We start from the raw sequence: 27,259 nt of genomic DNA, 5'->3' as shown, positions 1-27,259 counted from the left end.
CTACCGCCCCCCTGTCTTCCTCCTGCTCCCTCCCCCTTTCTCTGACTTAATGAATATGTTCAGAAGATTTCAGAGGAATGCTTAATCCCAAAACACAACAATCTAATAATATGGAGGACCTGTCTCAGTGTTCTAGCTGACAACAGCACTGTAGGCTACAGTTTACCCCAGCTAAGGTTTGCCTTGCTTTTGGATATGAGCGCCAGTAGCCTAAAAACATGTCTGAGTGACAGTAAAAAGAAATAAATTACCTTTCAGGGGGTTTGTTCTCCCAAATTATGAAAACACATTTTCTTATTTACCTCTAGCTGCGTAGTTTTTGTTTTATTTGAGGTTTTTATAGATCTGTCTCCGCCTCCACATCAAAACAATGGAGATGACTGGAATTTCATTTGTAGTGCATATAGCATTGAAATAGGACATATGAAATGATAAAAAGCAGTGGGTCTTCCCAGGAAAGGTGTCTGTGTAGCTCTGTGTAATCTACAGATGACAATGTGAACAGCTTTCTAGATAATAGCCCTTGAGAAAACTATTCACCTGTGTTGTATCATGGTAGTGGCAAACATCTAAAACAATAATAAAATAATGTTTTTTAGTAAATTTGGTGAACTGTCCCTTTATTTCTTCCAGACTTTTATGTAAAGGTATTAGTGAGTCTATTTTTTAATTCATGGGAAGATACAGTATATAGCTTAAAAACATTTTTATATTTTTAAACAATCCTTCTTTTCACTTTATATCCTACCTACAGCATTCTGTTTGAACTATGCTGTTATGCAACCCACCACTTAAATACTGAGTCTTCAAGAGGTAGTGCATGCCATCCAAGGCAGAACCAAATGCAGTTTCTTATGTTGCATAATGCTCTGACATTTAAGTCCAGAATTCCATGTGTACATGCAGCAAAGCTTTTTCTTCCCTCACAGCAAGCATTTAAATGTCTCTGCTATCTCTGTTTTGTCCAGGTGGCCAACTGTGGTGCACCACCACCAAGAACATGATGGAGGGTGAGGAGCTGGTGGCGTTTGCAGTGGACTTTGACTCGCGTCTGCAGGCAGTGAACCACATGTCTCTGAGCGAGGGCATGTACCCAGCCAGGTTGTTGGACAGCATCCAGCTCCTGCCGCAGCAGGCCGCAATGGCTTCTATCCTGCCCACTGCCATCGTCAACAGTGAGTGTCCGCGTACCAACATAGAGCTGGAACAAGACATGCTTTTATTTACATGCACGGTCTTGTTCTTTCTCCCTTTTTGTCTCTCTCTGTCTCTCTCACACACACACACACACCAGTCCACCGCCTGCACTCAGTCACCTGCTTAACAAGGAGCCTTGTCTCCGCTGGGCGTAGATTAACCCAGATGAGTCTCTGCACTGAAGATAAGAGCCATCGACCTTCAAGTTTTGGGTTCACATAAACACACTGAGGCTCAAACTAACGTGTTAATTGCAAAATACACGCATCATGCAAATAGTGTGTTTGTTTACTTAGCGAGGGCTATCTGGGTTCAGCTCAACAGGGAGGCTTCTGTAAGCAGATGGTCCAGTGTTCTTGTTTGCCCTTGAGAAAGGGCACCAACCCAGTGGTAGCAACACAGCGATATGCAGCAGCTGAGGATTTGGTGGAAAAGCCTTTTAACACAGGCTTTGAGAGTCAGAACTGTTGAAGTATACGCATATGCATTTGTGCAGGCTCTTTATCTCCATACTTGTGCATAAATACGAAAGTACTTTATATATCCTGATATCATGTCCCCTTTGTCCCCTCCCTCGTCCCTCCAGAGGACATCTTCCCCTGCAAGGCATGTGGAATCTGGTTTCGAAGTGAAAGGAACCTACAGGCTCATCTGATGTACTATTGCAGCGGGCGACAGAGGGAGCCAGAGACAGTCGTGGAGGAAAATGACACTGGTCCCCATCAGACACCCAGTATCTGCCCATTCCCACAATGCAACAAGAGCTTCCCTGGAGCCAGGGCCCTGGAAATGCACTTGAGCACCTCACACAGTGGTGAGTGACAATATCATGCATCAAAGAATGTGCACCAACAGATTGTTCTTTTTTTTTTTTTAATGTATTACCGCCCTTACAGATGGCTACTTTCAATCAATTTTTAAAAGAAAGGGGGTAAAATGTGTTGTGTTTTAAAGGAGTTTTAGGCAGATTTGGAAAAATGATTGTCATTTCTTTTCAGAAATATATATATCTTGCTGTCAGCCAGCACAGTTGACAGTTTTTCCTTGAGCAAAAAAATGTAGTGGATAGGAATAAGCTTGGCATTATGCATGAGCGTTTGATGGTTTCTACAGTTAACTCTAAAGGAGAAGTGGGAGGCGAGATTCTGAGCATTTCTCCCTTTTATCTCCTTCACAGGTGTCAAAATGGAAGAGAGCCTCCCTCCTGGCACCAGCTTGAAATGCACAATCTGTAACTACACGGCAGATTCTCTTATTACATTCCAGCATCACATCATGTCTCACCTGTCACAGGCGGCCTTCAGATGCAATCACTGCCATATCAGCTTCCAGAGCCACAGGGAACTCTTACAGCATCAGGACTTACATGGGCACGGCAGCAAACTTCACAGGGAAGGCGACGGCACCGAGCATTCCCCCAGGGGGTCTGAGGAAAGCCTCCAGCAGCAGCAGCAGCAGCAGCAGCAGGCCCGTGCTGAGCTGGCCAACAGGAAGGATGCTCTGCTGGGAAGTCCCAAAGGGGCCCTCAGTAAGGAGACCAGCACAGACGGAGAAGCTGACAAGGCTGAGAAGAAGCCCATGCTGTCTGTTCAGAAGGGAGAGGCCCACCCAGGCAGCAAAGCCAGTTTTTCTTACACCAGGATCAAGTCTGAGCCCTCTAGCCCCCGGCTGGCCTCCTCCCCTGTGCAGCATAACATGCCTACATTTCCCATGGGCCCCTTCTTGTCTCAGTTTGCTTTCTCCCAAGACATTTCAGTAGTCCCACAGGCTTCTGAGATTCTGGCTAAAATGTCAGAGCTAGTTCACCGGAGGCTGCGGCATGGAGGGAACAGCTACCCCCCTGTCATATACAGTCCACTTATGCCCAAAGGGGCCACCTGTTTCGAATGCAATATCACCTTCAGCAACTTGGACAACTATTTGGTCCACAAAAAGCACTACTGTAACAGCCGCTGGCAACACATGGCAAAGTCCCCGGACTTCTCTGCCCTCTCAGATAAGGTCCCAGAGGCGGTGAGCCCCAACAGTGGTCACAGTTCTGTTAGCATGTTGGCCGGGTGCCACCCTACAGAGGCCGACAACCACCTCATGCAATCTGCCTGTCTGAACTCCAATGTTTTAGACATGATCAGTGCTGGGCCTAAAGGGCCTGATAAGGATCTAGCAGGACAGGTGAAGAAGGTCTCTACCCCAACTGGGACTGAGGAGAGGCTGAATGGGAAACAGATGGAGGGAAAAAGCCCCAGTACTGGTTTGGTGGAAAGTGACAATGACCCAACCAAGACAACCTGCGATGCCTGCAATATCACTTTCAGCCGTCATGAGACCTACATGGTCCACAAGCAGTACTACTGTGCCACCCGTCATGACCCTCCCATGAAACGTATGTCCACCAACAAGGTACCCTCCATGCAGAGAACCATGAGAACCCGCAAGCGCAGGAAGATGTACGAGATGTGTCTCCCTGATCAGGACCATCAGAGGCCTCCTATGGGTCAGCCAGGTTTCCTCGGGGTTCCTCCTATGAACCCTTGTACATCCCAGGAAGCTGTAGAGAGCCTGGCAGACCGCTTCCATCCCCGCTGTGACATCTTCCCAGGTATGGTACCCAAGCACCTGGAGGCCTCTCTGACTGTCACTAAACCTATTCTGGCTCCCAAATGCAATACAATGGAGCAGCAGGAGCTCGACGCTCCTATTGATCTTAGCAAAAAGTGTTCGCCAGTCCCTGAAAAGACGTGTAGCTCCCCCAAAAGACTGCTGGACTATCATGAATGTGCAGTGTGCAAGATAAGTTTTAACAAAGTGGAGAACTACCTGGCACACAAACAGAACTTTTGCCCTGCAACAGCCGCTGCCACTGCTACCGCTCAACAACAACAACAGCAGCCGCAACAGCAGCAACAACACAATGAAACTGGCAGCCTGGAGACAACCATGTTCCCTGAAGTGAAGAGTGACGGCAGTAACAACCCTGATGACGTTTATGATAAGAGCCCAGGCAAATGTGAGAAGAACGGCAACGGGAAGGCAATGGTGCAGAATGGGGGCATGTTCCCTCCTCACCTGGGGCCTGTGCCAGGACTTAAGGCTTTTGCTGAACCCCAACTCATCCCATCAAAAGATGAGAACAAGAATATGTTTCTGCCCCACTGCCTTTATCCTGGAGCAATAAAGAAGGTGAAAGGTCCTGAGCAAATATCACCGTATTTTGGGATAAAGCCAACCGATTATGTGACAGGCGGAGCAATGATGCAGGGAGAGGCCAGCGAACAGGAGCAGAGCATTAACGGTGGAGGAGGCACAGGAGGAGGAGGAGGAGAGACAGGAACAACCAGAGAGCAGCCCCAGCAGCCTGCTGCTAATGGCTGCCCCCACCCTGGTAAGGAGTCCCTTCCCCTTCTGCCCAAAAACCGGGGCATGGTCATCGTCAACGGGGGGCACAAGGCCGAGGAGCGTTCAGGCACAGCTCCACCACAACAGGAGAACCAGCCCCAGCCAGAGGGTCAGCCCCCCAATCCCTCACCTACGTGGGCCACTGAGAACCAGACCGACTCCAATGAGAACATGTCACCTTCCTCCAAGTCTCCAAGCGAGGAGGCAGCACCCACAGCCAACAAAGGCGTGAACGGCTCTGGAAGTGGCAAGTACTGCCGCCTCTGTGACATCCAGTTCAACAACCTGTCAAACTTTATTACCCATAAGAAGTTTTACTGTTCATCACATGCTGCCGAGCATGTAAAATAAGTTGAGAAGGATAAGACATGTTTTACTTCTTCCTCTCATACCTTTTCCCCCAACTTTTCCCCCTTTTTTCTCCTTTGTTTTGGTACACTGTTGTGTCTGGAATAGTGCATCACGCAGTGCTAAACGCTGCTTGTGGACAATCAAGAGAAGCTTCTTCTTTCATCGTTTTAAGACTTAAAAATGCAAAACCATTGGTTAAAAAAGAAAAAGAAAAGAAAAATGAATCAAGAATAATATTGGTGCCACTTTCACATTAATTTATTTTACAATCAGTATTAATAGAAGTAGTGATCTTAATTTAAATTCAAAATGAAATTTATATCAGAGTTGTTTGTAATGTTATTGTATAGTCATTCTTGTGTAGCACACATATTGTTTACACTGTAATGTAGGCTCAATGAAACAATAGACAATACAAAAATGAGATGCATTTTAGACACAAAAATAGCTACTGAGGCACTTGTGTATTCTTATTTGCTGTACCAGTTTCTGTATATGCCCAAAATGTCACTTGCAGATTGCTACTAATGACTTGTTTGCCTTAAAAATTACCATTTGAAGGTGATAACCAGGCACAACCCTGCATCTCACATTTTGGCATATACACATGGCTTTGCATACATATGTGGCTGTTTGTCCCTGTCTTTTTTCTTCAACTCAGATGTGGATGTTTTCATGAGGATGGCAGCATTCTTGTATAGTACTCGTATTTCTGTTTGATGATACACTTTGGTCTCCCTTTTTGAAATTTGCTCTCAATGCAATACTTTGTAAATTAGGGAACATTACTGAAAGCAGTATTATGAAATGGGGACTGTGCATATAATTATTTGTAACCCCATAGGGAAAAAAAAGTTGTACAAGAATTAAGTTTATTGCTGATGAACAAGATGGGTGGGAGGTCAGTGGGGATACTGATGTAAAATGATCATTCCAATGTCCTGATTATGGGAGAAAATGTTTCTTAAAACGTTGTTGCTATGCATGTATATGGATGGAATTAAATTCCAGATCTGTTGGAAATTTTTATTTTGATGTGGTGTCATAATTAAACTTAAATCCTCAGGATAAACCAATGCTGTCTGGTCTTTCTTTCATATTACTGTATACCTGTAAAAACATTTCATGTTTCCCACAAAAATGAGAACATGGGAATCAAAATAGATGCAAATGTACATGAACATATATGAACAAGAATTAAAAATTAGACTTGCAGGCCAGACACATCTGCAAACTGTAAGATAAATCAAGTGATTGTAGTTTTTAAAATGGAGGTCCACGTCTGATGGTGATGTTAAGTAACAAGCTGATATAACAGAGACACAGAGGAACCCAGAGTGACTTTCCCGGTGGCTACAACATGGCAGAATATTAAGACAGAACTGAAGGTGATAAGCAATTATCAGGTTGAGCAATGTCGTATGTGGCCTTTACATTGATAAGGAGTAATGTATTAATTTTTGGCACTGGCCAATCAGGTAAAGAAGCTGAAATAACAACTTGAAAGATAAGATTTTTTTGAATCTAAGACAGCAAATATTTCATCACACTGAATACCCTCCAGTTATTTTCAATTAAAAAAAAGCTTCCAGGGAGGCAAAGCTGGGCAAAAAAATATGTTTAAAAATTGACTTCTTTATGAACTTTACCAGATATGTGGACACTCTCTACAGATTGCTGTGGGGAAAGGTAAAAAGATAAGTAGAATATGTTATTGAATATTTAAAACATATTCAACAATTACTCTGTCCATGTCTTTGCTGTTGTTACATGTTGGCCATGGGTCACTCGCTCTGCTGTCTGGCTTGTCGCTGGTTCACTAGCTTCCTCAGGTGCTGGCTGATGGCAGATGGCTTCTTGTAGATCATTCGCCGGTCTGCTCCTTTTATGTGAATGTGATTGGCTGATGGGTAGGACTCCTCCAGAAACTTCTTTTGAAGCTTAGCTACCATCTGGTGCAGGAAAATGATGATTTACTATGGGTTTTACACAACTGTTAAGACAGTACTGTTCGGTTACTGTGTTGGTGTTAACAATGCTTCAGTAAACATTCTCACCTGGTTTAGGTGTTCTGGTATTTGCTGGTCAAATGAATCACCAGTGATCACACTCACAGACGTCCTGCTGGAGAGGGGCTTAAACCTTGTGATATCCCTTTAAAAACAACAACAAAAAATGTTAATAATAATTGAAATTTTTGTAATATTTCAATCTTCATTTTGATTTTCATATTAAACACACAAAGGGAAAATCCATCCATAAAAAGGGGGAGGGGGCACTTTCCATACCTTACTTGAGCTGCACTTTCATTCAAAAAGTAATGCTCATCCACAGCACTGCTCTGATGGGCAGGGTTACTAAGCAGGTATTTCTATCAGAGACAGAGAAAATACAGAAAATCAGACATGATCTAAAGGAAAGAACTGAATATTTATTTTTTTTATTCAAGCATAACATACCTGAAGGCTTACAAGACACTACTTACATTACCTTCAGAGGTAAGAGAAAACAAAAAGATTATTTTGATGATACCAATAGCACATCTCATACAGGTTTTGACAGGGACAACAAAAAACTGGGAAGGTTGTGTACTGCTCAGAAAACACCTGTTTGGAACCTTCCACAGGTGAACAGGTTTATTGGTAACAGGTGACAGTATGATGATTGGGCATGAAAGGAGCATCCTCGAAGGCTCAGTTGTTCATAAGCGGGGATGGACTCCACCACTTTGTGAAACACATGACTGCATAAAGGATGTTACTACATGGGCTCAGGAACACACCGTAAAACCCTTGTTGCTAAACACAGTTTGTTTGCAAATGGCTGCATTCTGATTTTATGTACGATTTACAAAACTTATTTGGAACTGGGTTTGTGAACTTCAACACAAGGTGATTGTAAGCATTTTAAAAAAACTGAGCTATGTCAAATGTCTTTTACTGTAGTCAACATTCAGCTATTACATTGAGCAGGCTGGGATGTTCAGCAGACCTTTTCATAGGAAACTCAAACATCATAATAAAAAAAAACAGACAGTAGAAAATAAAATTTATAAAATGCATTCTCAACCTCATGCAGACCACATCAGAATCAGAAAAAAATTTATTGCCAGGTAGGTTCCACCTATGTGGGATTTGCTTTGGCATCTGGTGCAGCAGACATACACAAGAAAAGAGAATAAAATAATGATAAACAGTGAAATGCAAAAGGTCCGTATACATAGCATACATTTACATCTGTATATACAAGGGGATGTGCCTGGTATATGGTGGAGGTATACATTGGCAGATGGTCGTACGTTTTATAAACTGCAGAATGACACTTATTGTCCCCTGGGACTAAATGGAAGAACTTTAAATCTTAACTGAACAAAAAGAGACTCTGAGGTTCATTCTGCAATATGTTGTCATATTTGTTTAGTAAGACATGTTAAGTAACTGATTCCACAGTCCCAGCATGGTCACTCTTAATCCTTTATTGCTGTTAAAGGTGGAAACACAAAATTTGCAGTGGAAACTGCCAATACATGTGGCTACACATGGTGAAATACATCTTTTTAATTTTTCTTATTTATTTATTTCATTTTGTTTGTTATAAAAAAAAATCACAAATAGGTTGATTAACCTTCATTTGAATGTTAAGAAAGAAATGTAGCCTCAAATTTAAAAAACAATTCAGTGGCATTGGACTTCACTCATTGTGCTGCAGAGGAAATTATAAAATTCCACTGCTGACATTAATGTAGCCGCCCCCCCAATACCCATCCATTCATTTTCTATACCGCTTACCCGTCAGGCCCGCAGGAAGACGGGAGCCTATCCCAGCTGACTACCAGCAAGAGGTGGGGCTAACACACAAAGAGAGACAATCACACACACACACCTAGGGGCAATGTAGAGTAGCCAGTTAACCTAATATGCATGTTTTTGGGAAGCCGGAGTACCTGGAGAAAACCCACGCAGGCACAGGGAGAACATGCAAACTCCACACAGAAGGACCCAGACCGGGATTCAAACCCGGAACCCTCTTGCTATGAGGCGACTGTGCTAACCACTGCACCACCCTTGTGGTTCTGGGGGATGGCACGGAACCACAATGATTTCTCACTCTATCATGCAGCTCCAGACAGAACACTGAAGTCTTGGTTCTCTGATTCTACAGTTCAGGGAGAAGAAAAGTTCCGCACAGCATCATAATAGATGTGAATTCTCAAACTGAGCAAAGTTCCCCTTTAACTGTCTCTATCATCCACATGTGATGAGACCAGATAGCTTTGGTGCCGTTAACGTGGTAGCAAACAATTCTGCTCCAGTTCAATTAAGCAGTGGTTACAGAACATGCCCTTGAGAAATGGACTGCATGCTCTATTGAGTCTGGCGAGCTTGTGAGTGTGTGTGCGCATGTTATAACCTTCACTAGCCTGTCTACAAAACCTTTTTCTGTCCTTGGAGAATTCAAGCACAATGATGTCCTTATCTCCTTGGCAACAACTGTAATACTTGAAAAGCTGAAATAGGTCCCTCATCACTACTGCCATCAAATCGTGGGTGGCTGGCAGCACAGAACAGGGAGCCTTAACGAACTGTTTGCATTCATCCCAAAGCAGGAGTCATCGCATCACAGAGACAGCTGCAGAACAGAATTAAAGCCATATAACGAATGTTAGAAACGGCTCTGGGTGTTCGCTAAAGTGTGAGTTGTTTCTCCAAAGAAATAAACGAAAGAATCTTAAGTAGGACTGTATAGGTTAAATGCAATAAACAGCTACTACATCAGCTTTCTTGCAATAATCTCACATTCTTTATGTCCCTAACATACCCAACACGAGTGTTTGCTTCCCTGCTATAATAAGGTGTCAGTCTATAAAGAGCATTATTCCATGTTACAATAGATATTGGCTGTTGTTCATCACCAGAATCCATTACTACTCCATCTCTGCCTAAGATGTTTTCCATAGCAAGTAAAAATGACTACAGGACCTCATGACAGACAATGTCACTGTATGCCTGTATGTGTGAGTGTATGTGGGTTTAAAACACATACGCAACAAATCTGAGTGTGGACGTGCAAAATGAAAAGCCTTCCCTGTAGAAAAACTTCATCTGCAATACACAGCAAAAGCTTGTAGCTTTTTTTTTAACAGCCTTTTCCTCACAAACTGTATGACCTGTCAGAATCCTGAGTTTACAATACAGCAGGCATCAGGAGATACAGTGCAACCGCAGTGTTGTATCAGCTCCAGGAAAGGGTTCAATTTTCATTTATTTTAAAATGACGTCTGCTGTCATATCGTGCCAAATTCACAGCCCCTAACAATATGAAGACAAACGCTCCTGCAATCAGCATCCACTCGTATCTCTGCTGAGAACAAGACATGATTATTCTCACACTAGCACCATCCTGTGGCTGTAAGGAAAGATGGGAGGAGCACATTTAAAATGCAAGAAACATTTCACTTTTTCCTCCATTTTCCTAACTAGATTAACAAAAGCCCAGAAACTGCCAGCCACGGAGACTAAATAAACATCAATACCTATGGCATGGCACCTTGGTGCCCTGATGACTTATGTTTACCCTAAAATGACCTCCAAATCACCCCTGATCTGCTCTGTCACATGACATGACATTTTAAATTAAAAAAATCACTTTTAATTTTCAGTATTCATTTGGACTGACCTGGCGCTGGATGACCTCCTCTGAGACATTTTCGCCGTTAACAGTCGGTTCAATCGCCCCAAGGATAATCAGCAACCGGCTCAGTCCTGTAGCTGCTGAAAACTGCTTGGCTTGGAGTGAGGACAACAGCTTACCATACCTGAATAAAAACACACAAGCATTCACACCCATAAAACTTCAGCAGAACTAAAAGAAGACTAAATTCTGACCATTTCAATATTTAATCTACTGTTTTTTTAAAGCTGCATTAATTGATATTTGGGCAGCAGAAGAAGCTGAACATTGCCACCAATGACACAGTATTATAAAGGTGTTTTGGCTAACATGCTAGCAAATAATTTGCACATCCAGCTGTCATGGACTAACTGTTAAAGAAAAGTTGCAGGTTGGAGACCTCAGTGAATCAAGGTGTAGGAAAATTATCTAATTATCTAAGTAATTTGGTGTCAAATCTCTGACCACCTGATGAACTCAAGTCTAACACTCCTATTGGCTTGTTTTTCTGTCAGCTAAATCCTAAAACAGAATATTTAGCTCTGCAGCTTATGTTCATGCTTGTAGAGCAAAAATCTCTGAAGTTAACTTCACTTCCAGATTATACTTGGCCTTTGATCAGCTGTTAATCTAAAAAAAATATATATCAATGCAGCATTAACCATCAAGTCTGTATCCTTGGTTTTCTAATAGTTACTTGAATCTTCAATAACAAATGCAGCAGTTTGTGAGCAAGTTACACTTCATTTGTGCTGCTCAACAACATGCTTAAGTTCTACACAGCTCCATTACAACAGCAAGGGTGATTTTATGATCACAATAACAGGGATTCAAAAGTCATAAACTCCTTTTTAACCCCAAACCTCAAACTTCCTTTTTTGAGAACATTTGCCTGCGGAATGAGAAATACGCTTTTTTTTGGCAGATGAGAGAAGAAGAGCTTTGGGATTTTGTAACTCAGGAGGCCCAATCGGTCTCGGCTCACTGATGCTCTGAATTGGCTGGTCTCAGCCTGTGGAGCCCAATCAATAGTGCCGTGCGCCTGCTGCCACTGTCGTCGCCGTGCCGTGCCGCCTGCTCCTACAGGCAGCCGACAGAAGCACCACCAAACCCTTGCCTTAGTCTTAGTCTTGATCTTGGCCAGGCACACAGCACTGTGGCCCTGTGTCCTATCACTTTCTGTCTGCTTATCTTCAGTGCTATCGTAAATTTAAAAACCTGATAAATAAATACATTAAGGCAAGCTTAACAGGGACCTAACCTTTTTTATTTTCATTTCATATTTTCATTGATCAATATGTTGCTTATTTTACCAATTAATTTTTTACTTATCCAGTATATTAAATGGTTTTTTTAGAGCATAAAGCCTTGTTTTGCTCAATTAACAGTCCAAAACCTCAGAAAATCAAAGAAACAAAGAAAACAGGCAAATCCTCACATTTGTGCAAATGTTTGACCTTTTTTTCTAAGTCACACTAGTGGTGTGTGGCTCCATTGATGGCAGTGTCATCAGCTGGTTGGTCTGCTGATTGGTCCACCATTATGGTTCAGTCTGATACGTCTCAACTTCTTCTGAATGGATTGACAGAAAATCTCTGTGTTCAGAGTCGGAATCCAAATGAGTTTCTCACTGCGAAGTTGACATTATTATTGTCATCTATTCTAATCTTCTATATCATCATTAATTTGTTTAACCAATCATTTCAATCACAGTACAGGCCAGCAGTGCATGTTGGAGGATACTGCATGTACAACAGGCAGCACAGCTTCACTTCCATTATACTGATCATATCAAACCTGCATCATAAAGGTGCACTTTTCATGTGTAAAATAACCCATTTCACCTGTTGTCGATATGACATGCTGCTATCCAAAGAACTGTAGCTTGAAATATCAAGCTCTGCTCCGACAAAGCGTGTCAGCACTGATTGGTGAGATAAAACTGTTACAAATACAAACAGCAGAGAATGGGTCTTCAACTGCTACCAGTGGCTGTGTGAAGATAACATATCTGCCATATTCAAGGCAACGGAGACCGCCTCAGCAGGTCAGTAACAGACACAGGAGGTGGAAAAGAAACAAGCTGACTGCTCTAATTTTCAGTCTTCAGTAGACTGAAAAAACTTTTCAAATCAGACCTCCAGAGAGTGACATTTTGACATTTTCATCTTCCTTGCCACAGTTTTCCCCTTAAGTCATTCTGGCACCGCAATTTAGAACTGACTCTTCGACCTGGCTCTTAAGGGACTTCTCAGTCTTTGCACATTTTCCACCTGTCACCCTTTTCTTACCCCTTGATTCCAAAAATAAAAGGAGCAAAGAAACCTCTCCCTATCAGCCCCGTAGTTCAAATCTGGTCAAATCATTCCTAGGTCTGGCATTGAACATTATTTCAAGGATTCTCCAGCCACCTGTCCTATTCCCTCCTCTTTTTTCCGTTTTTAATTCTGCCCCGGAGTGAGGATTATGCGAAGCAAGGCATGCGTGTCAAAGGGAAATTTAGTGGGTAAAGACAGCCAAGATTGGTGGGATGAATTAAACAGATAACGGGAGGAGACGAAGTGGGGGAACCATGTAGAGCAAAACGCCTCACCGATGTTGGTCATTTCAGAGGGTCTCTTTTTTTTTTTCCTCCCCACAGGAGCGAGGAGGCAATATCTAAATTAATAAAGTGATGAAATGAGTTTGTGCTGTGGACTTTCTGCTGTTTGACTTTCCCATCTGGATTAGTGCAGGCTGAATGGACGCTCTGTTACTTTTGTTACAACTGCGCAATTCACTGTCGGAATTTGGCCCTGTAGTGATAAGGCTCCCCTCCTCCTCCTCCTCCTCATTACCATCTCATTTCATATGCAGGGCCTCTGTTACCTGAGAGCCTGCTCACACACAAAACACGAACTATTACATGAGCTTCTGCCAACTATTACAATGAACAGTGAACATTTAAACACGGACTATTACATGAGGCTCAACTAACTATTAGGCCAAAGGAACATTTAAAAAGAAAAAAAAAACTGTTAAAAAGGAGGGCCGGTACGTGATGAGGCCTCTAACTCTCATGCAGGCAGGGCAATTTGACCGTATTTAGAAAAAGTCTGCTCTTCAGTGACTCCTTAGAATCAAGATTCAACACAGTGAGATGTCGAAGTGCAGTTCAACACAGAAGGAACACTAAACTCAAAACTGTCCATTGAGCATGACACAAAGCCATAATCCTGTGGTCAAATCTGCATTTGTGGTGCAAACAGTTTCACACAGCAAAATATGGTCTTAAAGTAGTAAAACATAGTGTTAAATATCACATGACAACGTATCAGTGGCATTTCAGAAGCACATTCACCCATCCAATCAACACTACCTTCAGGTATAGCTAGTGCATGGAGCGCCACGACTGCAATGCTGTACTTTGAGTCATTTTTCCAGATGATGATGTTTTTATTGTGCTGCTTTGGTGATAGCATGATATTTTTCAGTCACCTAGTCTTCCTTCTTGTAATGGCAACTAAACGAAGCTACAGTAAAAACACATTAACTACAGAAAGCCAAAATGGAAAAGTAAACTGAGTAAATAATGTAAAAACAAAAAAAGAAGATTAAAATTCTCACTGACATTTGTGCTACACTAATAATGGCCTTGGAACAGAGCTTTATTCATCAGTAGCCCGAGTGTTACAACAAGCTAATATCTCTGTTTTGTTCATATTTATGCCTTTAACAAGCGCACTTTCACAGAAGCCAAGGACATTTGATGGTTAAACGTTAAAGCTGAAGGCTCACAGTTAGCTCAGACATGTCTGAAATAACAGCAAGACAGAGAGGAAGTGATTACAACTGGAGAATTATTTACATTTAGAGGATACAGTTGGTGACTTACAGTTGATCTTAGCATAGGAAACAAGCACTTGCCCGTGTAATTGTTGTTACATTTTGTAGAAATGACGAAGGTTTTAATTTCTTACAGCAGGATGGATGGAAAGTAAACCTTTCCATGCTTCATTTTTGTCAGAAAGATGATGAAAGACAACTTGAATAAGCACTTGCACCGAGCCTCAGATGAGAGTGAACATGACGTGATGACTGTTCCTATTAGGCCTTTTCTACCCAAGGAACTTAACCACCCATAACTTGGATGTAAGCATAAAATATTGTTCTAGCTTTGTATTCCACAAAGATGAAAGTAATTCAAATCTTATCTCAGGAGATGTAGTTTCACAATCCTCCCTACATTCGTTGCACAGCTTTATTTCTGTGACACAGAAAAACACAGTGCTGTTGTTCTGACCTTTAAGAGCCAGATGCAGCCAACCAATTAACACTATCCTTAGGCCTACATGAAAATTACTGCATGAATTACTATGTTTCTGTACTGTGCAGTATGACGCACCATACCATTCACACACAAACAGTTTCATACAACACAGACGATCCTGTACGGTATCATGTTTAGCTAATGTCAAGCACAAAAATAAGAGCCTGTCACAAATTAACAAGACAAAGTACAGTGCACCATCCTGTAAACCATGTGTTCAGACTGTCAGTGACACTTGTTTGAATAGCTTAAATATTTTAGTCTGTCAATATGTGTGATTTTTTGTAGTTTGGTGGTTTTAACACCCCAGTTGCCCTGTGAGGATCATAGCAGCTCTTTCATATTTTATGCCAACAGGAAGTGAAGGCAAAGCAATGCAAAAAGTGAACCACAGCTGTTCTTTGATACACTAAATGCATTATATTTTCAGTCTGTTTAATACATTGTTTTTTTTAATACTGAATGATATATTCCAACTACCACAATTATTATACATTCCATTTTAGAACTATATTTGCCATCCTGCTAGCCCTGATAACCACAACTTATTGCCCTTTTGTTTTGCTTCATTCATTCACTGTGTGAATCACTGAACAAATCTGAGAAGTGTGTTGCATTTCAGAAGTCCAATGCAATGGACTTCTGTCCAATGTCCAATGCAAACCAAGCAAACTTTATGTATTATTGTAGATGAGAACACAAATTTTTTGAACAATTTTGAATTTTTAAGATATATAAAGAGGTACAATACATTTAAATAGAGAATAAGCAGAATCACTTAACTACCCAAATATAAGACAGGTGAAATGCAGGGTGTAATACCCATAGAGAACACAAGGTGTCATTCTTGCATCGCAGCTAACATCAAGCAGCGTTCCCCCTGCTGCTCTCAGCCTTCTTCCCTACATCAATACTATGGATTACACTGGGGTAAATACACAGGGGCCTCAGCAGCCCTTCTTCATTAGCGGAACGGAACAGCAATAGTTACGCTTACAATGGTTCTAATTACAATGAAATGGCATCCCGTGCTGGTGTGGGAGTCTCTGGATGGAGGAAGGGAGGGGTTAGCTGAGTCAGGAGAGGACTGAGGGATGAGGCAAACACAATGGGAGCCATTACAGAACTACATTACACAACACATATACCATACAGTATATATACATTTTTTTCAAATTTCAAATATATTTCTATATAAGATAGCTTGAAATATTACACCAAAAAGCTTTTTTAAACCAATTGCGTGTGCAAAAGTTGACTAGGGTAAAAGTCTCAAGTTTTTTCCCCATTATTATCAGTTAAAGTCAATCAATAGTCCCTCATCATGCTTTTGGGCTGCACCTTCTCCTACCACTTCATTTTATATATAACCAGCTGTCCAAGCTTTTTCTGTTTTCCTCTTTTCCATCATCCCTTTATCTCCCTCTTTCCCTCCCTGCACTCATCCTTCCATCCATCCATCCATCGTCCCATGGCCGGGTGATTGCTGCCAATCTCAGCCGAGGATCCCTGGAGGGGTTTAGAACAGGGCTGTGCTCCAGTGGGTTATTGAACGCAGCTCAGGGTGAAAGCAAATGGGCTCTGAGGGGGAGGTTGGATGTATCATCAATGGCTGCCACTGTTTACCAGCAAAGGCAGAGGAGAGAGAGCGAGGGAGCGAGCTAAGAGATTATGCAATGCCACTCAAGGTGTTAAATTACCTACTGCAGCATCCAAGTATGGAAAATATCTCAACAATGGAAGATGAAGAGAAGATTCTTTTATGGTTGTAAATCTATCTGCTAACAAAGGGCAGTGAAGAATGATAGAAACACTGTTCTTGTCCCTCATATTAAACTCTGTCTGGCTTATAAATCAAACCAAATGCAGCAGTTGCGAGACTGAACGGTCGTCAGTCAAAGTGACAGTCATACGTTGCCTGTTATACAGAGCAGGTTCCAGGTGAGCCGCAATACATGTCTATCTGCTACACACTGCAGCAAGCACAGTGTGTAACTACTGGAGTGTGTACACTGTACAGAAATGTTTATGAGATTATGGCCGGGTGTGTGCTTGTGTGCAGGCTTTTCTGAACATATTAATGACAGGTGGGGTGATGAATGGGACAGAAAGCGTCGTTTTCATTTTGAGACACATAACTCAATCAGGCTTCCATCCAGGCCTGCAGCCACAGCTGTTAGGCCCACACTAAGACACTCATCACTTCATGTGCTCCCCAGCAGCCACTAACGTGAGCTACGTATGCAGAAACACATAAAGAGAAGACACAGTATGGATGACACCTGCATATAAGCTAAAACACTGAAAGCAGAATGTATACTTTGTGACTCAGCATCAAACTCAAATCACTCAAAGTAATGGAAAAAAAAACTACTGATGAATAACACTTAATAAGATGCAAAGGGATGGAGAGACTTTGAAGAGGTGCTCCTGTGAGGACTGAGTTGTACTAAACACAGTAATGGTACATTAAAAGGGAGAGTTTGCCAATCAATCAGCATTCATTAAATTGTAAGGACCATCCCATTAGACGAGAGCATTCCCCACTGTTTCTGCGCTCTGAGCAAATATATTCCCCATGGGGTAAATTAGTTTTGTACCACACACACACACGAACACACACATAAACGCACTAGCGATGGACACCTAAAGCGACAGAGAGCCTGATGATTACTATAAAGAGAACACTATGGCTAGAAGCGTGTCGACATGGCGTGGGCGTGCAATAATATTTTGGACAGAAGTGTGGTTTGAAATTTACGGTGACAGTTTAGGAAAGATTTGTTCCATGACAATGACACGGTGCACAAAGTTGCCAGAGCCCGGACCTTAATACCTTAGGAACGAACTGGAACTCTCAACAACAATGGTCACCCTCGTTCACGCTTGAAAACCACAGTTTTGGAATAAGATATCCGTCAATCACATAAGAGTGTATTGGTCATCTGTTTGCATTCTTCTGGCTATGTAATGTATGTTTTTTTTTATCAAAAATGATACAAAATAAACACAGAAAAGGGATGCTGTATATACACCGGAAGGAGTTATGTTGAAATGTAGAGAAAATTTCTCTCCGTGTTCAAGAGGGATGCAAAGCTTCCAATGCTTGAGTTGCTGAAACAAAGACTGACAGTACTGAGCAATTCAAACCAACGGCTCTCATCCAGAACGCAATTTGTCCAGACGTACGCTGGGGCTTCTCCTAATCTCTGATGCTAGACCCTCTGCTTGATTTTTCATCAGGAAGCATTATCTATGCCCAAAAGGAAATGAGACACACGCTGCGACGTCTGCAGAGGAAAATCACAAATAAGAAAGCTGACCTCTTACAACAACTGCACGCAAGCGAGTACCTACACACACATACACAAGCACATGGAAGTATCATTCTCAGGAGACAGAGGCAATTCATTTTGTAGGACGTAACAGAACTAATTTTGGGAGTGAGCCTCTGTTAATGAGCAGGTCTTTGATGTGTAAATCCCCCAGTCCCAGTGCAAAGCTGATACGGTCTCCCCACAATCCTGCTCAGGTGCAGCCCTGCTCCCTTCTGCATTACTCAACCTGTGTACCAAATATTGTAAGACCTCAGACAGCTGATAAACCCATATCTAAAAGAAATACACATCTACATGCAAGCTTGCTGAACAAAAACAAGGAGGAAAATAAGAAAGAAAGAAGTTGAACAATGCCAGTGCCATTGGGATGCTGTGGTGTGTAGAGTCATGCAGCATCTCATATCTTCATACTGTATATCCCATTCCTTTTCTATTTTCTTCTATTTCTATTTTTACTCCTCCATGGAAATCAGGGACTGATGATAACATTATTTTTTTTACAAAATAAATAAATCTTTGGTTCATTTCACTTCTGCATTGGTTCTCCACAGAATAATTGGATTGTGGCTGCACTGTCATGTACTCAGTGAAATGAATGCGTATTAATCAGAGGATAATTGGACACATACTCCTGATAAATGGTGCTGCTCCACTTTGAGTCACGTACAAATTAGGCCATTTTAAGGGATCCACTTCTTATCTGACTTGACTCATGCTTATATATGCCGTGAGCTAATACTGGTAGACGGAACTATGGATGCACTAAAGCCATGAAAGTCTTGCCCAGAATAAGATTACTTGATTCTACCATATGCCTGCGATATTTAAGTACATATTAAGTCCCGGTTGATATCACAACATACTATGTGAACAGAAATGTGGATTTAAAAGTCTTAGAACCACTTTACTGTAATTATTTTCAAATGGCTTACTGCTGAGAGAAAGATATGGTAGTAGAAGAGTTGCACAATCCTGGTGAAGTAGCTACCTACTCAGTAACTAAAACAGGAATTGATATGTTTGGGTTAAATAATATTAACAAAAAATTATCATGGTTTACTTCAGTACTGTTTATTTTACATGTAAATTTAAATGTAAAACACAGAAAGTGAGTGTTTTTCAGATGATAAATAAGCATACTTTGCTGCTTTAAAAATTTGGAAGAATTTTTGGAAAAAGAATTCAAACTGGAATAATGTTGAACTTGAGAGGATGCCTGAAATCAACTTTTTTGGTGGTGATTATAAAGAATGAATTATACTGGAAACCACATATTAATTAACCACATAACTACACATGAAGTCAAAGCAAAAATGTCAAAGTCTGGCATAAAATCAACGACTTCTGTAATAAAGTTTCATTATATTTTTTATACTGTTCGCGTATTCTTTGATACATCATTTAATGTGATTAAGTATGAGGAAAGGCACGTAAAACAGATTCTAACCCTATTTTCTGTATCTATTAGCAAATCCTGCACCAGCTAAGCAATTTTATTCAATTAAGAGACTTGGTTGATTTTAGAACAACATAAATCAAGCATCATGCAATCATGAATCCGAAACAAATTACTGCCTGAAAGTATAAAAATGAGAGAAAGTCAGAATAATTAACAGGTAATATACAATGTTCCAAAAACAAAGGACTCAAGTAAAATCATCGTATTTCTGTCAGCTGTAGAGAGGAACCAAACGTGCAGCACACTTTGGAAGGTCAAAACAAGAGGGACAAATTTTAACGTGTATGTATGAGCAGAATTGTGCACTGGCACGAGTTGGGACAGCCTATTTCTCTCTGAAGTCACAAAATATGTAGTGTTTATATATATATCTATAAATACTGCACTCCAGAGATGTGCTCATTATGTCATAATCGCTGCTAGCCTGTCAGCTACATGTAAAAGCTTAGCGTAGTTTCCTAAATTATATAACTGATTAATTATACTCTCTTCAGCAGTGAAATACCTTTTAATGATTACACATGGCATGCTACGCTTGTAACAATCTGAGATAGTGTTAGTGTTGTATAACTGACACTTCTACCCACATTCCTCCTCTATGTTCTCGGTTATCATTAATAACACCGCCCCCCCCCCCTTGTGATAATTAATGTATAATGAGATATACACTGCGACAATGACTACCACTTGACATGTATGTTGCCTGAAGCATTAAAGCAGTGTTATTACGCTTGCTGTCACTCAGTCCCGACCACCACCACAACCCTCGATCTCCCCTCATCTGTTTCATGCTAAAAGAGTGTGATCAGCTAATGAGTTTCTTTGGCCTCCAATTAATCACACTAATGAACCCCACCCAGCAAAGATCACACATCAAATACCCTCCCCATGAAAAGCCAATAAGGAAAGAGTTTGTCTCATGAAACACGCTAGCATCTCTTCCTCCACTCTCCTCATCGTAATCCCCACTTTTGTTGATGCAGTCCCTTTTCTCTGCTCCTCCTCCCTGCCACTCGTCTTTATCTGCTCCTTTCTGCCCCTCAGAGCTCCTTATTGTCCTCTATGCTCCTTTCCACGCTACTCTTCTTCTCAGTCTTCTTTTCAATTTGGCTTCTTCACATCCATCCTCAGTTTCTGCCCCTTCAACATGTCTTCATCTTCTCTTCTCTTCCCTTTTCATATTCATGCTCCTTCCTCCCCTCTTCCTTTTGCCCAGTTCTGTCCTTCCTACGCCCCTGAAATCAGCTATAAACTCACCAGTACTCTTTCCACTGGTCCTCCTCAAAAATGTCCTCTGGGATGGGATCAATCAGCACCAGGTCTGACACTTGCCTGAGGAGACACACACACAGATGAAGTAAGACTCATTGACTACCCTTGTCCACTTTACCCTCCCGGCCTGGGCCCTAATGAGTGTGAGATGGATATCGTCATCCCGTCTGTCGTCCTGTAGATTTGTCTTTCCTCTGTCCCCACAGACAGATGACCACACACACACCAGATCCTGGAGCACTATTTCCATTCGAAAAGGTGTCATCCACTCACCACTACTTAATTTTCTCCCTTAATGGCAGCAACATCATGCCTGATTAAATACTAAATCTTTCATCCCTGGTATGGGCTGCTTGTCACGTTTATCACGACGTTGTCTCTGACTTATGGGAATGAAGGGAATAGATGCAGGAATATATTAAGTGTGAGTTTGGGAGGAACTGCAACGCATATGCTACAGAGGAACTGCAAGATTACCTATTTTTAAATTTTATCACAGATTTGCAAGACACCAAAAGGTAAGTCTGGTAATTTTCTATATTTTTAGATCTCCACTGCCACACTGTTGCACTGGGGGACATATTTCTTCACGCCATTCTGCTGCCATACATAGTCAAATACATATATTTGCCAGACATACATATAAATACACATAGATAAACTACTGCTGAAAATAATCCTCAAAAAGCAGACTATTTATTCATGTATGGGTGACTGCACCAAGGTGTTTTTCTTTTTTAACATAACTATTTGACCCATTTTAAAATTGTTAATAGGAAATAAAATGCCTGTGGCTGAGTATCACAGACAGAAGAGGGAAGTCAGAAAGACAGACTAATGATTGTTGGTTTTGGTTTCTTTTTAATTTCTTTTCATGTGAGCCACTACCAATAAGAAAACTACACAGTGAACCTAGCTCATCCTTTAACTTACTTTAGCACATTTTAATAGAGCTTTCAGTTTGTCTGTGTTTGCTGATGAAGCTGCACAAGAATGGAAACCTTTTCTATTTGTAATAACATTAATACTCTCCATTTAATCAATATTCCTCCACAAGAAAGTAACTTCATTTCATCTTTCAAACTGCAAACCCACAGTTTGTAAAGCAAACCTTCTGTAACTGTTCACTGCTCAAGGTGAACCTAAGCCCAATCAGTTTTATATTTTCAGACTTCTTTCTTCCAGAGCTACACACAAACTGCTCTCAGAAGCAGAGTAGTACCCCACATGGCAAGTACTGTACCAACATTTATACTGTATGTGTAAAGTGGTGCAGCTGTCCTTCAAATATTTCCTTCACACAATACTTACACATCATGAATGTGGCTGTAAAACCTGCTGTTGAGTGCACCAAGCTCCGAGCCCACCAGGATGAAGGGCTTGGCTATCCCAGCAGCCTGCAGGAGTCGGTGCAGATCATCCACCATCCTGCAAGACAACAACACTCATCTGTGTCTGCACAAAACCAGGACATGCTGCAAAGTGGGCCAGGAGGTTTATTTATTCAGCTAGCTGGGACTAAAACTCCCAGTATGAAAGATGAATGCGACAGGTCATCATCAATCTCATGAATCTCTAATCTGCTCGTTAACAGGTTTATTAGAAACCCACTGGAGAGACATTAAGAAAAAGCAAAAATAGCCAGGAAAAAATAAGTGTTACAAATTCTATCCTGAAGTTAAGTATGAAAGTTAAGGTCAGCAGTATTTTTAGTTTTCCATTTTGTCTCTTTCCACATATGGCACCAAAATAAACAGCAGTGCTCAAACCAAACAGCAGCACACAGGAGGGGACCGCTGGCTTCTTTTTATTGCAACCCGCAAGAAAAACAATCCCCAGCAAACTTATATCATTACAGCAGCAGCATCATTACATCATTACACAGGATACAGCAGTTCTTCTCTGAGGGCCATCTGCTGTCCTGGGTTTGTTGTGCTGATAAATCAAACCTGAGATGTCACGCTGAAATGAAAAGTTTTCAAAGGACTTCAAGGTTTAAGGTTAGGCAGTCATTAAACTCCTTGAGATATTGAGTGCTGGGAAATTGATTGCTTGCATGTCAAATGGGCCAGCACCTGCTTTCTGGGCCAGATGCCAAGGTAAACTAGACTGCTGACCATCGGGAATCCACACCTGCTCATCCCTTAGGCAGATATAAAACTCGACAAATGCACTGCGATGTCAAAGGAGGGAAGATTAAAGCGTACTCCCACGACAGTTTGAGGCACGGCAGAGCAGGGCTGCAGTGTGTTCCGCAGAAGAAGGCACGATGTGTCCATGCGCACATCAGTCTATACTGGCTGCAACATTATTGAGAGGTTCCAGACACTTTATCAAGAAAATATTGATTCCCAGTGATTACTTACTGCACAGAGGTAAATAGTACAAAACTGAATATGACGTGTGTTACTGGACTGAATGTGCTGCAGCGGGTTTGGTTTTCAGCTTGAGACAAGATATGAAACAATCTGCCAATTAGTTCGTTGACAGAAAACTAATCTGTAACACAATCAGGGTAATTATGGTTGGGCCATTGTAAAGAAAAAAAAAAAAAAAATTACATACTAAACAAAATATGGGACCAGCATACTAATACTGAATTTTACCAACAGTTTGGGAACAAGTGGAACATCAGTAGAGCCCATGAAGAACTTGCCAGTAAGTGTCATGACAATAAAGCAGCATGCTGCAAGGCACGTTCTTCCCACAATCACCTCTTAACCGACCCAGACTCACCCGTCCCCAAGCAGTACAACACACTACAGTACATCTGGCCAACATACCAGTGTTTTACAAATGAATTCTACACACTCAGCAACAACAGATAAATGAGACAGATGGCCACGCAGGTGTAACCCCGCTCACACGTTCAGAAACCACTTCATGGCAATAAAGAACTGATTCGTAGTGTGAACTGTGACAGAATGTTTACAATGTAGACTAAAATGTTACTGCACATTTTATATCAGACGCTCAATATGAGTGGTGCACTAACCGTCCAGTCGTTGACATTCCCCAAACTTTCTCACTTCCGTTGGTTTCATTCTGCATCAGTCGCTTGCTGAAGCCCAGTCCCATTCTGTCATAGGTGCAAACCTGAGCAGTGTGACAAACAAGGACACCACAGGCTTAGAGGAATTTTGCTCTGCAGACATGCAAGCTGCCCTCAATAAGGACTCAGCCCCCGGCCTATCCTGTGTCAGCGTGTTAAAAATGCATGATGGCTGAGTGAGGCTGATAGGTAAGACACAGATACAGGTGTAAACAGTGCACTGTAAGTTTGTTTTGTTGCTGCTTATGTGATTTAGTTGTTCAGATGTATCTAGGCCCTTCCCCAACAAGCCTGTGACCTCATTTGGGTCACATTTCAGACAAACAACATGGGGCAGGCTGTCAGCCTCGACTTTCTGCTGTACTGAGTCCTTGTTGAGCAGAGTGGATGTGGCAGAATCACTGCAAGGACTGTCCCTGCATGCCCCCGACAACAAACAACATGGTCGCACGAGTACTGTAGTAACTGATTCTAGAGAAAGTTCACCACAGGGCTTTTCTTGGTTAAGTACGCTGACTCATCCTCAGTGATTCTTAGTGGATTTCTGCTAAGTGTTTCAATTCTGATGAGGCCACTTCTTTTGGCATTACAAATACAACACTGTAAATAATGTACAATCTTTAAAAACAAGCTACACATATTGTTTCATTTCCTCACCTTTGTTATTGTGGCCACACTTTCTTGGACATGCAACCAAACGTCTGAGGACATTCCAGTTGGTGAATCCAGTATGACTGAAGAAAAAAGAAAAAAAAAACAAGGTTATGGTGGGCTCAGTTCAAAGACACGAACAAACCAACTCTTTGTGACAGATCATGGAATATCCTAAGGGGATTAATCACCAACTGGTTTTCCGTGTCCTTTGCACAAAAGGTGCATCTTTTGACCCAAACCAACGTCAACAATCTGGCCATCTGCATGTAAAAAGCAAAGAAACAGAAAGAAATATTAAGCTCCACAGAAGATTTCTCTCATGGCTTTGAAAAGAATGAATAGAGCAGAAAAACCTACTGACAATCTCCCACTGGAACACACAACAATGAACATATTTAAAAAACTGCTTTAGATTGATATAAAATTAACTCAAAGGGAGAAATGTGTTTGTTGGTCTTAGCTTACCTTTAGGCAAGAGCAGCTGTCCTTCTCTCTGCAGCGATGCATAGTTGAGGAACGGAGGGATGACGATGATTAAAAGTAAACACTTTCCTACGTTCATGAGCACGGAGCCGTAAGACACCCTGCCTCCAGCTTCAGCTGGGCTGTGCAGCCTTTCATCCGGATCCTAGATTTTTTGGAAAAGAAAATTAAGTTACACATTAAGTCCTAGAAATGATGATCATATATACCGCAAATATTTTTATAGCCTTTCATTATTTACTTTTTGTAACATGTATTATATCGTTTAAGCAATTTCACTGAGAACTCCCTGCCCTGCAATAATACTTGATTGTTAAAAAACCAAAAAGTTAATTGAGAGTTTAACCAGGGTTAAACCACAGCGCTATTTAGTGAAACATTTGCAGGCAATGCCGGCAAATATTGCTATCTGACTGTTCTTACCGCATACTGCTTCTAATGATTTCTCGGAAATAAAATTGTGTACACGTTAACATGTCAGTAAGCAGGACGTGAAGAAAGCTGCTAAAGCTGCAGTTTTTTTTAAAGGGGATTTAACTCCTCTTCCTTCTATAGAGACTATGTGGATATTGTGTGGTAGCACCGAAAGAGCGACATACTTGGCTGATAACATCTGACTTGGTCAACATTAAGTGTTAGCCTCTGAGTCAGTCAGCCAATGTTAGCTAAGTTAACAAGGACCTGCTGGCACAGTTACGTTGCATTACCTTCTTATTAGTGTTGGTAGATTCATTGTTCGTTGGCTGAGCCTCGGTCTTTCGACGCATTTTGGCATCAAATGTTGCAGGACCACAAGCCTAAATTTTGAAGAATGAATGAAACTGTAGCAACTTCCTGGTGAAGATACAGAAGCCGACAAGTGACAAACGTTCCGTTCCGCGTTGCATGATGTCGCTACTACGACCACAGCACATTGTATTTGTATGTCCTTTTTCATTTGTCAGTCTTTGCTTACAACTAATCATTAATCACACTACTTCGTTAGTCACTTTCTTTAAATATTGTTTCCCCCGTCGCTCGTACATCACAATTTTCCAGCTCACTGTAGTGTGCTGTGGTCTGTGACTGACGCGGTTGCATTTCCAAGGGACGCATATCGAACTTAAATTCCATAAAGGCACTAAATATTTTATCTTTTAAAAGTTAATTGTGTTTGTACATTCTGAAGTACTGCATATTTGGCGTTAATATTGATGCCATTCCTTTATTTATTTATTCTATTTGCCTAAATGGACGGTTCCTTTTTGCTTTATTGTTGTTGTTGTTGTTGTTTACAGTCTCTATCTCTCTTCCTGTCAGGCTTTCACGGGATTATAGCGGCACAACGCCTGACCTGCAGGGGTCGTAATATCCCACAAACCCATCCTATATTCTCCATCATAAGGTATTGGGCTCACATGTAAAGGCAGCAGAGTTAACATGTAGGCTCATGATCAACCCTTAGTAAGACTGTGTTTAAACATCTCACACTCTCAAATGAAGTACACTGGAGGTTAATGGCTACACATGTGAAAAACATAGACTGCATCTTAATAAAAACAAATAGATAAGAAGATAATCAGAATTTGGGGCTGTGACTTATAATGACCAATCAAATCCTCATCATATAAAATAACACATTTATGCAAATACATACAAATACAAATACTGCTTTTATACAGTCATACATGTGCAGCATGCCAGAGAGTGCTGGGACTGTGACATCCATACTGATGAACTTTCACACAGAGCTTGTTGTGAACTGGGACTGGAGTTTGCCTGATGTCTGTAATAATCTTGTAAATTTCAGACACTGGGGTGACACAAAGCTTAATGATTTTTGGAAAAAAACTCAAGTTTTAGACAATCCATGACATCGAAAGTAAAATATAAGGAGCCATGAGAGTCCACTAGCCGTAAAGATGTCTTTCCCCATACTTTAATATCCACTAAAGAGATAACAAAGCCACACTTCCCTGACTGATTATCTATTAAACAATGACAAAGCAAAACTTCAGCAATAAATTCTCTTTAGATAGTAAGTGACTGGTGACTGGTAATTAAAAAGCCTGACTGGGCCAAAATGATGAATGTCAGGT

The 27,259-nt window shown here is 41.4% G+C and overlaps 2 protein-coding genes across 3 annotated transcripts in view; one reads left to right on the top strand and one right to left on the bottom strand.

Annotated features, from left to right (window-relative positions):
* Positions 1 to 5,833, top strand: part of zfpm2a (zinc finger protein, FOG family member 2a) — a 112,590-nt gene extending 106,757 nt beyond the window's left edge. For both annotated transcript variants that reach the window (XM_046399636.1, XM_046399635.1), the window contains exons 6-8: positions 969 to 1,175; positions 1,784 to 2,011; positions 2,375 to 5,833. In XM_046399636.1, coding sequence (XP_046255592.1) covers positions 969 to 1,175; positions 1,784 to 2,011; positions 2,375 to 4,944 — 3,005 coding nt within the window. In that variant the 3' untranslated portion in view covers positions 4,945 to 5,833. The remainder of the gene's footprint in view (positions 1 to 968; positions 1,176 to 1,783; positions 2,012 to 2,374) is intronic.
* A 123-nt stretch (positions 5,834 to 5,956) lies between these two features.
* si:dkey-122a22.2 lies at positions 5,957 to 26,063 on the bottom strand. The gene is made up of 11 exons (XM_046399637.1): positions 25,889 to 26,063; positions 25,164 to 25,326; positions 24,887 to 24,958; positions 24,702 to 24,778; positions 23,988 to 24,088; positions 22,304 to 22,420; positions 20,978 to 21,052; positions 10,621 to 10,759; positions 7,233 to 7,315; positions 7,002 to 7,098; positions 5,957 to 6,896 (listed from the first exon to the last, which is right to left on the bottom strand). The coding sequence occupies exons 1-11, from the start codon at positions 25,946 to 25,948 to the stop codon at positions 6,729 to 6,731; spliced, it is 1,152 nt and encodes a 383-aa protein (XP_046255593.1). The 5' UTR covers positions 25,949 to 26,063; the 3' UTR covers positions 5,957 to 6,728.
* Positions 26,064 to 27,259: the final 1,196 nt, after the last annotated feature.

This window comes from Scatophagus argus, chromosome 9, assembly GCF_020382885.2.
Source record: "Scatophagus argus isolate fScaArg1 chromosome 9, fScaArg1.pri, whole genome shotgun sequence".
Taxonomy (NCBI): domain Eukaryota; kingdom Metazoa; phylum Chordata; class Actinopteri; family Scatophagidae; genus Scatophagus; species Scatophagus argus.
This window is presented reverse-complemented; position numbering and strand designations above follow the sequence as displayed.